Source organism: Acanthopagrus latus, chromosome 16, assembly GCF_904848185.1.
Source record: "Acanthopagrus latus isolate v.2019 chromosome 16, fAcaLat1.1, whole genome shotgun sequence".
NCBI classification, from domain to species: Eukaryota; Metazoa; Chordata; class Actinopteri; order Spariformes; family Sparidae; genus Acanthopagrus; species Acanthopagrus latus.
The window spans coordinates 11595662-11610035 of record NC_051054.1 but is presented as its reverse complement, the minus strand read 5'-3'; the positions used below and the strand labels follow the sequence as shown (position 1 = coordinate 11610035).

At 42.5% G+C, this 14374-nt stretch overlaps 1 protein-coding gene across 8 annotated transcripts in view; it reads left to right on the top strand.

Moving 5' to 3' along the window:
• The window catches only part of esrrb (estrogen-related receptor beta), a 46699-nt gene that overhangs the window by 5591 nt on the left and 26734 nt on the right, over positions 1-14374 (top strand). For 3 of the 8 annotated variants that reach the window (XM_037125483.1, XM_037125477.1, XM_037125478.1), the window contains exons 2-3: positions 2072-2140; positions 11602-12011. In XM_037125483.1, the coding sequence (XP_036981378.1) occupies positions 11615-12011 (397 nt within the window). In that variant the 5' untranslated portion in view covers positions 2072-2140; positions 11602-11614. Of the gene's footprint in view, positions 1-1972; positions 1992-2071; positions 2141-6578; positions 7137-11601; positions 12012-14374 lie in introns of those variants that run through there. The other 5 variants (XM_037125484.1, XM_037125485.1, XM_037125482.1 and 2 more) reach the window with 3 other exon arrangements.

Below are 14374 nucleotides of genomic sequence, written 5' to 3'. Positions count from 1 at the left end.
TAGTTTTTAAGCAGATCTTTAGAGCACCACATGTATATCACAGCATGTTCATATAGAATTATCCTAAAATCTAAAGAGATGTTTTCCATTTTTCAAATTATTTTACCTATAGATGCACTTTCCAACACATTTTGAAAAGTATTAAATGCAATAAAGAGAAACATTAAACATGGAAACAGTTGACATTTTCAGTTAAATCATTTGTTTAAAATGTTCTTTCAGTTGAATTTATTTAACTTTGTCTCCTTTCAAATTATCTGGCAAAATTCAGAAATGTATTTATAATTGCACTCCAAGGGTTTATTTAATTTATTAAACATAAAATAAAACATTCTTAAATATTTATACAAGATATTTTTCAGTAATAGAATACAACTAATGTTTCTCTTTCATAATTTGGTGAGTTTTTCTAAAGCATACAATATTATGAGAGAGTTAGATATGGTGTATACTGATTTGAAATGTGTGTGTAATAAAATAAAAAGTAGTTGATCTAATGTCACTTGGCACAAGAAAGCTGTTACATTTCTATGTGTGACATTTAAAATAACAGTGAAAAGAGCGTTTGCGCTGAACAACAGGGTTGTGAACAGGTGTTTGATGTATAAACCCCAGTAACCCTAGATTTGTTTAGAAATTACTTTTGAGGATGTAATAATAGTTTTTGACAAGCGTAAAATCTGTCACAATATCATGTAGAACTGATGACAGTAAATTACCATTTTCCTGATTACATGTCCGCCTACCTACAGTCAGTTATTTGTGGGATCTCTCCAGCGCTGGCCTGAGTGTGCTGCTGTTCATTTTGCTTCAGCAGTGGCTCTCTGCTGCTAATTGTGCAGCGGTATTCGCAGCCCCTCACTGTGGGCTGAATGTGGCCGTGCTGCTTGGGTGAGAGGATTAGTGGGACGTATGTGCTCCATGTAATTAGCGCAGCACTGTTGTGGAATCACTGTAGTAATACACTCTATAGATTGACCTGAGGGCATTGCCACTGAGTGGGAATTTGATGGAAACAGAGTTTCGCTCCTCTTTTCTGTCTGCACATTAGAGATATTTAAAATGTGAGCGCTATGACCAAGTATTTTGATAGCACAGGTTTTTACTGAAAGTTTCAATCCCCATGAAGCCCGTTGCACTCGTCTTATTTTTCACTATTTATTTACTTGTTTGAGTTTAGATATCCCTTGACTCGTGCAGTGAGATGAGTCATTTATTGTCCGGGTCTGACCATCTTGTTGTTGATCTTGTATTGCAGTAGCAGTTTCGTGCCACTCAGAAGTCATCCAGCGCTGAGGATTTTCTGTCTGAGTTTCCTCGTGCTTAATAGAAAACACACACACACACATTCTGAGCGGCAGTGAATTGAGATGTGACTTCTCTCTGCTTCTAAACGTTCCATCAACACCCTCGCTTTCCTTAAGCCCTGGCAGAGCCACTGCTATAAACTAACAAGGCTATCCAATTTCCCTTCATGAAATAAGAGCTTTTTAATGTATTTTTTTTAGAGAAAGAAGTTAGCACACAATGATGAATTAGATTTCAATTTATTTGACTTCATTCCCAGCTTGCTGCATTAGAGCCTGCAAACACCCATCTGTAGCAGTCCGTCCGCTTGATTCTTATTAGGTTTCAGAAAACAAGGCGAGGGAATTGCATTAGTGTATCTTAAGTTAAAAGCTCTTTGCTCTTTGACCAAGTGTTTCATTGTTATTGGGTTAATCAGATTTTTGCTGTCTTCATGGAGATGCTATCACAGGCTAGAGGCAGTGGTGGGTAACCAAAGCAGCCGTGCACAGACACTATCCAGATGGGATCAGCTTACGGTAATTTGGTTTCAGAATACATTACCAGAAGAGGCTCCTGGCCGAGAATGGCCACCCCGCTGCGAGCCAGGAGCTGGTGGCCTCTGTAGCCACAGCGTTCAGCCAGACCCACCTGTCCCACTCCCACCCTCCTCATCTCCCAGAGCTTTTAGGAGGTGTTGGGATGTGAGCCTCTAAAAGAAAATCTCATGTTTTAAAATTCAGTCTGTCGCCCAATTCTAAATACTTCTTCCTTGTACCAACAGGGCTTTGTTGTCCAATTCATTAGAGAGATTCCTGAGTCCACTGGCCACGCTGGAGCCCTCTCATTTCTGGTATCTAGTATCATTACTTTCACTGTAAATATGTCACTCAGCTCAGGCTGAGCGGGGGGAGGGTGGAGCATGTTGTCCCTCTCCAGGCCAAATGGGGATGCAGAGTGTATTGACACTCTCTGGATGTTCACTGTTTTGTAGGTTCAGAGGTATTCGGGTTCATACTTGTTAGCGCTTAGGCTGGCTTTTAAGCTTCTACATTAAACACTCCCATTTATGTGTAGTGGTGCTTTATTCCCCAGGCAATCCATTGGGGAATTAAGTGTAAGAAAAGCATGCAATATCAAGACTTTTTCTGAAACTATGTCATTATTTTTTAAATATTTATTCATCTAGATTCCAGAGCTCTCTATTTAATATTATGCACAAAAAATGTCATATTACAAATTAACTTTGTGTTTTCACAACAGCCAACATGTCAAGTATTGAATTATATTATATTGAATATTTTTGGTAATATTGTCCAGTTGTGGAAGGTTATTATGACATGCAGTCCCTTGAGACCCCATCTCATGTCGGACCTTTACACCTGTCACTGATTAGCTTCCATGACTCTTTGGCTACAACACCCACCCGCACAGAAACCACCAACCGTCAGTGCACGCATCCCTCCTGATTTTCTCATCCATTGTAACCTTGGACACCTCCACTGCAGTGTGAGAATCTGTTTAAAAATAACCAGCTCCATTAGTCTAGAAGGATAATGCTAGCCTACGTGGGCTCTCATGCCCTTGTGGCAGCAGAGTGCTATCACTGACACGGTGCGTCAGCACTTCTTCCTGTTGCTCAAACATTGAAGGACTCCTCCTCATTTATGCACGCATACACACATGCATGTACACACACACACACACACACACACACTATCTAGATAACGGAAGTTGAGAAGAATAACTGAGTCACGGAAAGAGATGGGGGGGGAAAAATAATGAGAACGGTGGAGTGTTAAATTAGTTACAAGAAAGTTTTCTGTTTGCCGTGTTTCGTATGGCTCTCTCAGTTAATATTGTGTTACATGCATCCCTTTAGATATGAATGCTCACTAAAACACTGGTGCTTTTAAGCCACTCTGTTCTAAATGCAGTGGAGGGAAAACTGCAGGCCCACTAATTCACACTTGGTAAGAAAATGTGATGTAAGGTGGGTAACTATATGGGTGTTTATCAGTGAAGGCTATTGGTATTGAACGCCAAGTTGTTTGAAGGTTATGTTTCGGAGCAGTAATTGAAATGCAAAATAACGTTAGGATCGATGCTTAGCTTTGTTTATTTATGAAATCAATATTGAAACCGTCCGTCACAGTAGCAGCTCTGATTCCCTCTGACAGCCTCACCAAGTCTTCTCTACATGGCTCCCCACATTACAGCTTTTAGACCAAGCGCTTTTTTTTTTTTTCATTTCTCCCTCACCGCTCTTTGATAAAATGTTTCAGGCTCATGTGTTAAAATACACGGTCTGTTATTTGAAGAAGATCTGTGTTTCGTATCATCACCAGCTGTTAATATAAAAAGTCTGATTCAGTTTGCAAAGTTACAGAAGCTCTGCTATGGGTGTGTCTTCAGAGTACCACTATCTCTCACTCTGATTTGCCCAGGGGAAGTAGATGTGACCAATAATCAGCCATTGACATGGCAGTGTGTAAATGGCCAGCTACTATAGGCCTAGTTTATCTGTACTGAACAGGAATTCCTATCGATGTATTTGTTTCTGTTATCGCTCATTTTACAGAAATAACAAAAATCTTTAATTTGAGTTTTTAAGCGACTCAAACATTAAATTATACAAGAACACAGTCTGCAAAATCCTGTTGTTAGCTATCAGAACTGGAGTCTCAATAAACTTATCATAGAAAATAAATATGCGATAGTGTGAAAAAAGAATCTGTTTTGTAAAGGCCTTTGAATTCCTCGTGGTCTCTCACATAGAATTCAAATCTTAAAACATGAATTCCGAATCAGTTTTCCTTTTCTGTTTTGACTTCAATTCTTATCAATGATTCAAATATGAAAGTTAAATGAAATCAAAACAGCAGTTCAGTCCGATTCTCAGGTCAGTTTCTGTCTCTTCTTTCCACAAAACTTTATCTTATAAGATATTAATTTTATCTAATAACTGGTGTGTGTGTGCGTGTGTGTGTTTTGTCTGCCCTCACACATTCATTTGTTCATATTTGGACGCAAAACACGTTCCCATTAAATCTCCTTATGAGACTACCCCTACAGCGCTAAGTGCAATCCGATGGTCACATTGAGTGGCTGGTTGTTGAACCTGCCACTTGGAGACTCCCTCCCTCCCGTTACGTCCGGCGACACCAGACGTGTTGAATGCTGAAATGCGTGTTTAGATTGCCCCCTGAATTAATTCAGGAAGTATCCCCAAAGTTTAATTATTCCTGAATGGTGTGGTGGTGGACACCACCGTATAAATCAGTTAGGCCCACCCGCCTTTTTATTACCAGCACTATTTATGGGGAATGTGTGGCAGCTGGTAGAGATGAGCCTGTAAAAAGCTAGAGGCTATTGCTATGACTGTGTCTGCTGCTGTGGCAGACAGTCATAGCAATAGTGTTTTTGAGCAGCATCAGTTCAGCTCGGAACTGTTTGAATTGTGCGGCACAAAAGACAATTGAAATGTGAATGTCGATTTTGACACGAACATGTTGTATAATAAGTGTTGTTTTAATCTTGATTTTGTGCCATGATGATGACACATTTACACATCTGATCGTATTTAAATGATCTTGGAAACCTGATAAACCTGATAATTCTGGCCTGCTTATCATCACCTGTGTGTATGCATGTACATTTGTATCTCTATATTTGGCTCTTCTTTTTATGAAGAGGGCAATTTATGACAGAGGCAGGGTGGGCTCTTTGTTTTAAGCAGGTAGAGTTCCCCCCTAAACAAGGACGGCCTATCAGAAGAAGATTAATGAAGTAATTTCATGCATGGCTCTATGCCTCTGTCCTCCTGTACGCACAGTCACTGTGTCTAAACCTGTGATTTACACTGGACTGTGTTAAATAGCCTTAACCCTTTATAATAATATGTCTCTCTGTTGGTGATACACACAGAATCACATATTGCAAAGGAACGCGCAATCAGAAATACCCTTCACCTTTCGTATCAAAATTAACCAGCGTCTTTGACATCTTTTCTCTCACAGTTCTTACCACAAATATCTGGACAGTGATCATGACTTACACTCATTTATTTTTTTTTTCTTTTTTGCTCCAGTTTCAATCATTCGTATTTTATAATCCCCTGTCTTTATTTTGCATAAGGAACCCTCGCTGGGAGTACGTGAGAGGTGTGCTGTGGTTGATATCTGCTGGCTTTTCACATAATTTATGGCGGTTAAACAAAAGCTAGCCTTTTGTAGCATAAAACTGTTTTTTCATGACTCGTTCCTGCAATATTACCCTCTTCAGGTCAATTATTTTAGTTCCGATTTTTTACTTTCTCTACAAGAGTGCAGAAATATCGGTCATACTAAATCTTTTTATTTGAATTTGATTTATCTTATTATCATGTCACACACAGAAAATCACACTGTTTATGATGGGATGAGAACTCACGGTATACTGTCACAATATGTTAAAGATGGCTTCATGATGCAAGAGATTGGTGATAAACGATACCTTGCAGAACTTGCAGAAATTTATAATAGGTCACCTTACAGCAACTGTGTATCTCAAGAGGAAAACATACTGTTCCACTGAAATGTGAAGACATATAAAAACAAATTTAAAATCAAGTATACAATGTTTTTACTTCTATGTATTAGTTTTAAAGACCAACATGATGAAACATTGTGTAAGTAAGATGTGTTCCATTATTTAAATGTCAAAAAGAGCTCAAGTAATGATTATTTTCTATTTTTAACTAATCTGTTGATTAATTCCTCGATTAATCAATTAGTTGTTTGATCTGTAATTGACAGAAAATGGTGAAAAATGTCAACCCCTGCTTTCCTAAGACCGAGATGACTAAAACAAATTTTTTTGTTTTCCAGAACGTGAAGCAATTAATGTAGTAGTCAACAGCCAGTTTAATTGTTGCAGATTTAATTTAGACTGAAAGCATGGAGCATTGCAGGAGAGCATGTTGTGATTATGTATATTACATATCACACAACACCAGGTTGTCTGATGTTATTTACCACACTAGTCTTTGAAGGAGACTTTTAATATACCAAATGTTCCCTAATCAGAAACTGTGTTTAAGAGTGATTTTTGCCGGTAGTGGACTATAATTACTTTTTCTACTTATCACGAGCCATTGTAAATGTATGTTGTTAAATTATACCATGGCCATGCCACATAATGGGTGTAATGGAAACTAATCTTTTCTAATGAAAAGGCAGAATTAGAAATTTGATCCCAAATGTGCTGTGCGGCCGGCTAGACTTATCACTGAACTTCTTTTTCACACACAGTATGATGAGCTGTCCAATTCTGCAGGGAGCTCCCCCGCTGGGTCCACACAGACGACTGTTAACTCTTTGCTCTCCGTAGCGGGAAGTTTAGACGACCGACGACTCTCTTACATCCTCCACTGACAGCAGCTCCATCATTAGCCATATCCTGAACTCAGCCCCTTATAAGAACTGGATCTGCCCAGTGCGGCCCAGACAGTTTACGTCAGACAAACAGCAGCGCCTGTATCACAAGAGGCCCTCTCTTTCCTGCCAGCAGCATCTCTAGAACAGGAAGGAGCAAGCGGGGGGGATCAATAGATGTGATCTGCTTCTTGGCCAGCACTATCTTGTGGTGCCGCTGGAGCATGGGGCTCATGTTGTCGTAGTGGAGTGAGCTCATGGCTTTATAAAGACTACAATGACATCGCTGTGGAGCAGCTAAATATAATCCTCTGCTGGAGACTGAAAAACTTAATTGCCCAGGCCACAGAGCAGCACCCCCCCCTCCCCCCAGTGGTAACCCTGCACGAGCCCCTAGCCTACGGACTATTGATCCGGGGCCCTCGCTCTCCATCGGTACGATAAACACAGCTCTCTCTCTCTCTGTCTCTTTTCTCCCTTCCCCTCATGTATCGCTTACTTTGTCTTTTCCTGTTTTTCGGTCTCCTCAACTTCCCTTTTGTTTGCCTCCATAGATCTGCACATCATAAATCTCTGTCAGCTTCTCCTGAGTGTCTGGCATATCCGTTAATAAAGAGGCCCCTCCCCTCCCTTCAGGTCCACCTCCTCCCTCAGCCAGAGCAGGACTAATGAATGAGAAACTCCAAAATTAGGGGCCTCTCCCTCATAGATTAGAATGGGTCCCTATGGAGTGCCGGGCTTGCCTCCAACCAAACCACAGCCATCAACCAACTCCCCCTCCCTTCCTGCCATATTTCCATCTTTCATATTCTGCCTGCAACACAAACACACACTTACCAATGGGCACATAAGCACAGACACACGTCGCCCCAGGAGTCTTTTAGCCCCTTATTCCCCTGATGGTCATTAACCTGGAACCAGTTAGACAGAAAAGCGTCCTCCATATTTCAACTAAGTATGTTTTGGAATATCCATTCCCCTTTTTCTTCTCTCCCATGGGCTACCCTCAACCCCTCCCTGAGCCCCAAGTCCTTTTTTATTTACATTTTCCCCTGCGAGAACACACAGCGAGTGAGCACCCTTGGTGGCATAAACTGCTGCATGTTTTTCTGAGACTTTAAGTTGGGCTGTGCAGAATTGCAGCGCGGTGTCCGCTCTCCCAAAAATGAATCCCCGGCTGTTTGTTGGAGCGGTAAGAGGTGGCAGTGGCCCCTGGAGGAGAGGTCAGCGTGGCAGCTGCCAGTGGGTTCTGGCTGTGGCGGGGAGGCTGAGAGGAGGTCTGTCAGGAGCTAATTGAGTTCGTCCTACCAGCGCTGACTCTGGGGCCAGTGGCTTATCAGGCCACATCGCCTGGGGCCCTCCAGACAGATCTGCCCCTACCGGGGCATCTGATATTACCATCACCCTGCCTGCAGATGTCAACTCCCACCTCCCCCATGCACCCCTTCCCATCCACAGACCCAGTCTGGTCAGGTAGCAGGGCTGTGACACTCTGGGATGAGGTTAGCAAATGTTATAAAATTGTGTTTTTGGCCTTGAGAGTGAAAAGGACATCAAGAATTTACTCACTGTTTAAGTTGAGCCCCTAGCATGGGCCTGTGCTTGTGATTTACACATGAAACAGGAAGAGAGCTGTAGTCATCCAGAGAACAGCGGAGGATGTCAGTATCTTCCTGAAGTGAGCAGGAAGCTCTCAGCAGGAATACTTACAAATTGGCTCAATTAGATCCCGAATGTACTGCGTTCTTACGCCGGTGTCATCCAGTGTTCAGAGTGTCGCTTGCAGGCGAGGGAAGAGAGAGAATGAGCGCTCCTCAGTTCCCCTCTCGGAAGTGGAGGAACAGCGAGTGCAAGACGAGCTGCCAGATCATTAGGCCAGCTAATCCTGGTCACAGCAGCACCAGTGGAATGATATTAGGGATCTGAAATACTGTTAGGGGGGCCAGGTGGAATCAGATTAAAACCAAACTGCGCACTGTGCGTTTGCGGGCCCATAACCCACTACTCAGCATGAATTTTGATCGGTACAAAGGGAACAAAAGGAGGCGGAACAGAGAGAGAAAAGGAGAGAGGGAGAGATAGTGTGTCTTAGACGAGCACTGCTCCTTTGGGCAGCCAGGCAGCAGAATTTGAAATGCTCTTACCTTGAGGAAGGAAGTAAGACAGAACTATAGATTTTATAGCATCAAACCTCAGCTAGTCCAGCAAATCCTTTCCTGTCTGCTCTGTCTGTGTAGCACACAAGCTAATTAGCACCTGCCCCACATACTGAATTATTTATTACAACTATTGCTGCTGTCAAACTATTTAATGTTCATAATTCATTTTCCCCATACAATGGTATTTATAGATTTAAATTGGACCTGTCCCATTAGAGATTACTAATATTTATAGAAATATTTTAGACTGTTTGATTAATACGCCAGGTTCAAGTGGTTAGTATTCCCTCAGTATCATTAATCAATATATGCAGCCTTGTTAAAAACATAAGCATAGCAGTGGTATAATGTGTCATAGCAGAATGAGTTAAGGGGATTCCAGCCAGAACATTTATTATAAATGACCACATTGAGCTGGAGGGGAAACAGTTAAGACACTTATGCAATTATGCTAAGTGTCACCCTGAGGGTGGCCTTTGAACCGGGGTTAAGCTTACTCTGAATTTGTGAAATAAAAGCTAAATGGAGCCATCTTGTGCGCCTGCGTTTTAATATATAGCCTTTAATAAGCCAAGTGCAGGTGCCCTATCACACAGGTGCACATATCCATCTGAAACAGAGAACATAAAGCAGATGAACACAGAGCCGTGCATTAATTTATGGCGATGCAATCTGCATTCATTATCAAGAGCGGCAAGTTCTATTTAAGAAAGGCATGAAATGGATTCACTTTTTCAATTTCTGTCTGCAAGGGCATTTAAGAGTACAAGTGGCTCATTTTTAATAAAAAAGAAAATCTGAATAACCGCCCCTAATGCAAAGTATGAAATGATTTTTTTTCACTGATTAAACTGAGAGTAGCTGAAAGAAATACTTTAAATTAGACAGCGTTTTCTTCTGCACAATGGTAGTTGTGTATCAGTTTTATATAGTGAAGGCTTCATATTGCAAGAAGAATTCCAGGAGTGCTCAGGCAAAGGGCTTATTCCACAAGGTCAACGGTTTTAACAGGGGGCATTTTTTATTATTTATTTTAGCAGTTAACCTTTTTGTGAATTTCCAGAAGTGGTAGGCACCTGGAGCTCCGATGAATATACATGACAGCAGGGAGGGAAACCTGGGAATGAGATTTAATTTGACACGCTGACCCCCATCTCCACGGGCCCAGGAAGCCAGGGTGAGAAAATAAGGTTGACCCACTGACCCGTAGGCCTGAACCCCTCCGTCACCCCACCCTCACAATTAAATCAGCCTCAGAGAGCAAGAGGCAGTCCGGCCGACTGGTAGGGGACACAGCGGAGGCCTCTCGTTTCCTGTTTCCTCTGAAGCACTGCGAGACAGACAGCTATCGTCCAATCAGGCAGATAGGGGAAAACCCCCACCAGCCTTCTCACACTGATGGTAAACTGACATGTCAAATATGTAAACATTACCATTAGTTGGCAATATGCTAATGGAACTAATGTGCTAAGGCACAACTTGGGCTGTCTAGCTGCCACTCACTAGGAGCCCCTGTGTCTGAATTTGCATAAGCCATGCAAGGCTCAATTTTGTTAATGCAGGCAAGTGCAGGTGACCTTTCACCCACCTCCGTGGTACCTAATGCAAAGAGATGTGTGTGTATGTAAGTGTGTGACCTCGCCTTGACCCTAAGAGGTCACTATGTCTACACTCCATCCCCAATACATCGAGTTATCCATCTCCTCCACCAGTCCTCCATCAGAATAGTTCACTCCGATCTGCCGACCAAAAAATGAGTCGAACATGCCAAGGCTAAGTTTTCCCCCCCCGTTGTTCTCCCAGTGCAATTCCAAGCTAAAGGTTATAGAGCGGGACTGAAATAGATTTATATGGGCAGGGAAGGCTTCAGAGTGCATTTTGTGGCCACAGCCAAAAGGCTGCACTTTAGTCTGCACACGTTGCAGCATCATATTGCATGTACTCCAAAACACAGTTATTAGGCAGACAGTGAAAAAGTCAATATCTTGCCATCATGTTTCCTTTTGGTTGACTGCTGACTCAAGGAGACAAGCCAAGGTCCACTCTGCTCTCTAAACTATGGAGATGCTCCTGACTCGATGTGCTCTTTTTGTGTGTGTGTGTGCACTTGCGTGTTAAGTTGAGTGCTCCCTCTCGCCCTCTTTCTATCTCTCTTTCACTTTCTTTCTGTCTGTGGTGTGTTCGTATTGTGCGGGCATTGTGTGCGCACCTGAGTGTGTTGTAGTTGTGTATATTTGTACACTGAGCACTTTGCCGTGGTGTGTGGCTAATGACGCACTTAAGATCCTTCCTCTGGCTGACTGGTTTATAGGGAAGGTTAAGGCACGCTGTGATACAGAAAACTGACTATTGGAAAGTCTTTTATAATTAAATAGATATTATGTCCTGACAGACATGAAACTTGATATAAATGTGAAATATTGTTATTTTTTATTATGATATATATATATGATAGATTATTATGTAGTAGATAAACAAGTGTACACTGTGTGATAATCATCAACCTGCTTATCAAATGCTTACACATTTTAGTTTAACAATAAACTTTATTGTCTAAAATAACATCAGTGCACTGGAACAGTAAACTTCACTGGGAATTTGATAATTATGAAATGCCCCAAGCATCTTTTTTTCTGCATTATTACTTCTGAAAAAACTTTTGCTAATTATTTTCTTCTTCTCCTCTTCCCTTTCCCACCAACCCCCTCTCCCCAACTCTCCCACTTCCATACCTCTCCCAGGCTGCTGAATAGAATGGCCGCTGATGACCGGCACCTACCTTCTAGTTGTGGGTCCTACATCAAGACGGAGCCGTCCAGTCCCTCCTCGGTCATCGACACGGTCAGCCACCACAGTCCAAGCGGCAACTCAGACGCAAGCGGTGGCTATGTTAGCACCATGAACAGCCACTCCAACGGCCTGGACTCTCCACCTATGTTCACCCCCAGCGGGCTTGGGGCCGGCACCTGCCGCAAGCGCTACGACGACTGCTCCAGCACCATCATGGAGGACTCGTCCATAAAGTGCGAATACATGTTGAACTCCCTCCCCAAGAGGCTGTGCCTGGTCTGTGGAGATATAGCCTCGGGGTATCACTATGGGGTGGCCTCTTGTGAGGCCTGCAAAGCCTTTTTTAAAAGGACAATACAAGGTATTTTTTCTCCTCCCCCCCCCCCCAACAAACACTCAGTACAAGTTATTTCATTCCATGACGCCACATCACACCTGCCATACAAGACACCTTTGGCCTCACAACAACACTGAAACATACTCAGTCCAAGCGATTTACTATGTAAAGAAAAATCACTGGAGTGTGGAAGATGTTTTCCCTTCCTCCTGAGACCAACAACAGCAATAAAAAAATCTTTGTTTTTGATATCATTAAAGCATGCAATATGACTGGTGTAGGATAACAATAAAAAACCTGCACACTTATTAATTGATTACCAAATAACTCTATTTTAAAATGTTGATTGTACAGGTTATTAGAAAACAGAAAAACAAGGAAAATTTGGACATGGGACAGAATAGCATAGGTATGATTACATCATCTGTCATGGGTGGTGGTGTATGGTGAACATGACATCATCACTCATAGGTCAGATTTGTTGCAGTGGGGGGGCAGCGTTTGCCCAGATGCCTGGGGGGGTTCAGAGAACATGCTTTATTATTCCTATCCTGTTTTGTGTTTGTGTGTGCGAGCCTGGGGACTAGGGTGCGATCGGCTATCTGCGAGGCATGATGTATCACAGCTTCTCATTAGAGAGGCAATGAAAGGCCCCCCACTGTGAAAACGTGCGCTCTGCTCCAGATTAATCAGGAAGACGGAGATATTGTTGAGCCTGGAAAAAAAAAATCTGCACAACAGGCACAGCTGCCCAGGTCTAAGCCTTGCCGGCTTAGTAGTGCAATACATGCAGCTGAGGAAAAAGAGATGAAACAGGTAAAATGATCCAAATGTATGGTGAAATGAGATGGGTAAGAGTGGGGAAAAAAATAGGAATCTGATATTTAAACCGAATGAGTCTGACATATTTTATCCATTCTTTCACTGCATTTTCATCAAGTAATGATTGCAGGAGAGCAGGCTGTCTGTCTGGATGATAGGTGTTGATTTTGGACCTTACAGCCCTATCAGCTTTAGACAGTCTATGTACCTTTTGCAGGCAAACAAAAGCATTAGGCCAAATCCTCCTGTTTACCCATGCTGCCATCAGCAATCCTGTCTATTGACAAAAGATGAACATTTTCTCTCAAGTAACATAACTGGGCTTTTGTCCCCTCACTGAAAGTACACTGAAGGCAACACAATGGAACAGAAAAGAGGCATCGGGGAAGAAAGAGACGTCTTAAGTGGAGCAATGGCCCAAACAATTAAGAGAGAGGTACATGGAGAAAAAAAAATTGAAAGCCCCTCTTTTTTCCCCCCTCACTTTGCATTGTCGATTTGAAATCCCTCTCTTACTCTTCTTGGAGGGCTGCCTGTAATGGAGCTAATCTGCCGTCGTTTGTCCGAGCCACAGGAGTTTTGTCAATAACAATCAGCGTTTGGAAAGTGTAATTAAGGCCGAGGCTTTTCATTAGGAAGAAGGGAGGGGGCCGTCTCCAGGGATGGGCATGCCAATTAGAAACTCAGGCACGCGTCGCCGGGTAATTTCAGGGAAAGGAGGGGAAAAAAACCCAGGACTTCTTTAGATTGGAGAGGGACCCTGCTGCTCTTTCAGAGGAGAGGAGGAGAGGCTTAATGGCATAATAATCAGACAGGGGTCCCAGGCAGAGAAGGCAGGGAGGACGTAGGGACTTTTTGGGGGAGGTGAAATCCTTCTGAAATGATAATAGAAACACATGCAGGATCGCTGGAGGAAAACAGAGGCAGTAAATAGCGGGATGTAGAGCCCTTGAAAGAACGAGAGGGTGCCGTTGATGAGAACTGATTAATTAAAGGAATAACGAGGCAGTCAAGGGTGGAGTGTGAGACGGCCCTCTCTAATGAGAGGAAAACAAAGGAGCTGTCTTTTCCAGCACTTTATCACATTGTTCTATAGCACTTAGGGCAAACAACATGCTAAGTTAATGTTAACCATGTACATGACAGTTTCTTTATCACCTTGTGCTCACCTTGTGTATTATCTTGTGATACAGCAGCTAATTCTCAATAGGAAATTTGTAGTTGTTTTTGAATGTAAATGTATATAATCTTTAAATGTAGTTGTGTTTAAGATATTTTGACAAAAATTCAGACATTTATTCAGTGAGCAACACACCATTTTCTGTGCACTTTCCACTCTGGCCCCCTCTTCTTCAGCTGATGCCCTTACCTTTTCAACAAAAGCGGATGGAAAATCCATCTTCTGTCACCTATTCATCCACTGAAAAGCCCCTTGAACTCCTACGTGGAGATAGTTACATTAGTCAAGGCCAGGCCCGAATTAATGTCAACCTGGATCTCCATCCATCCCAGAAATACCCCTGTTCTCATTGCTTCCTAATCACCCCCCCATTCCTGCACCTCAC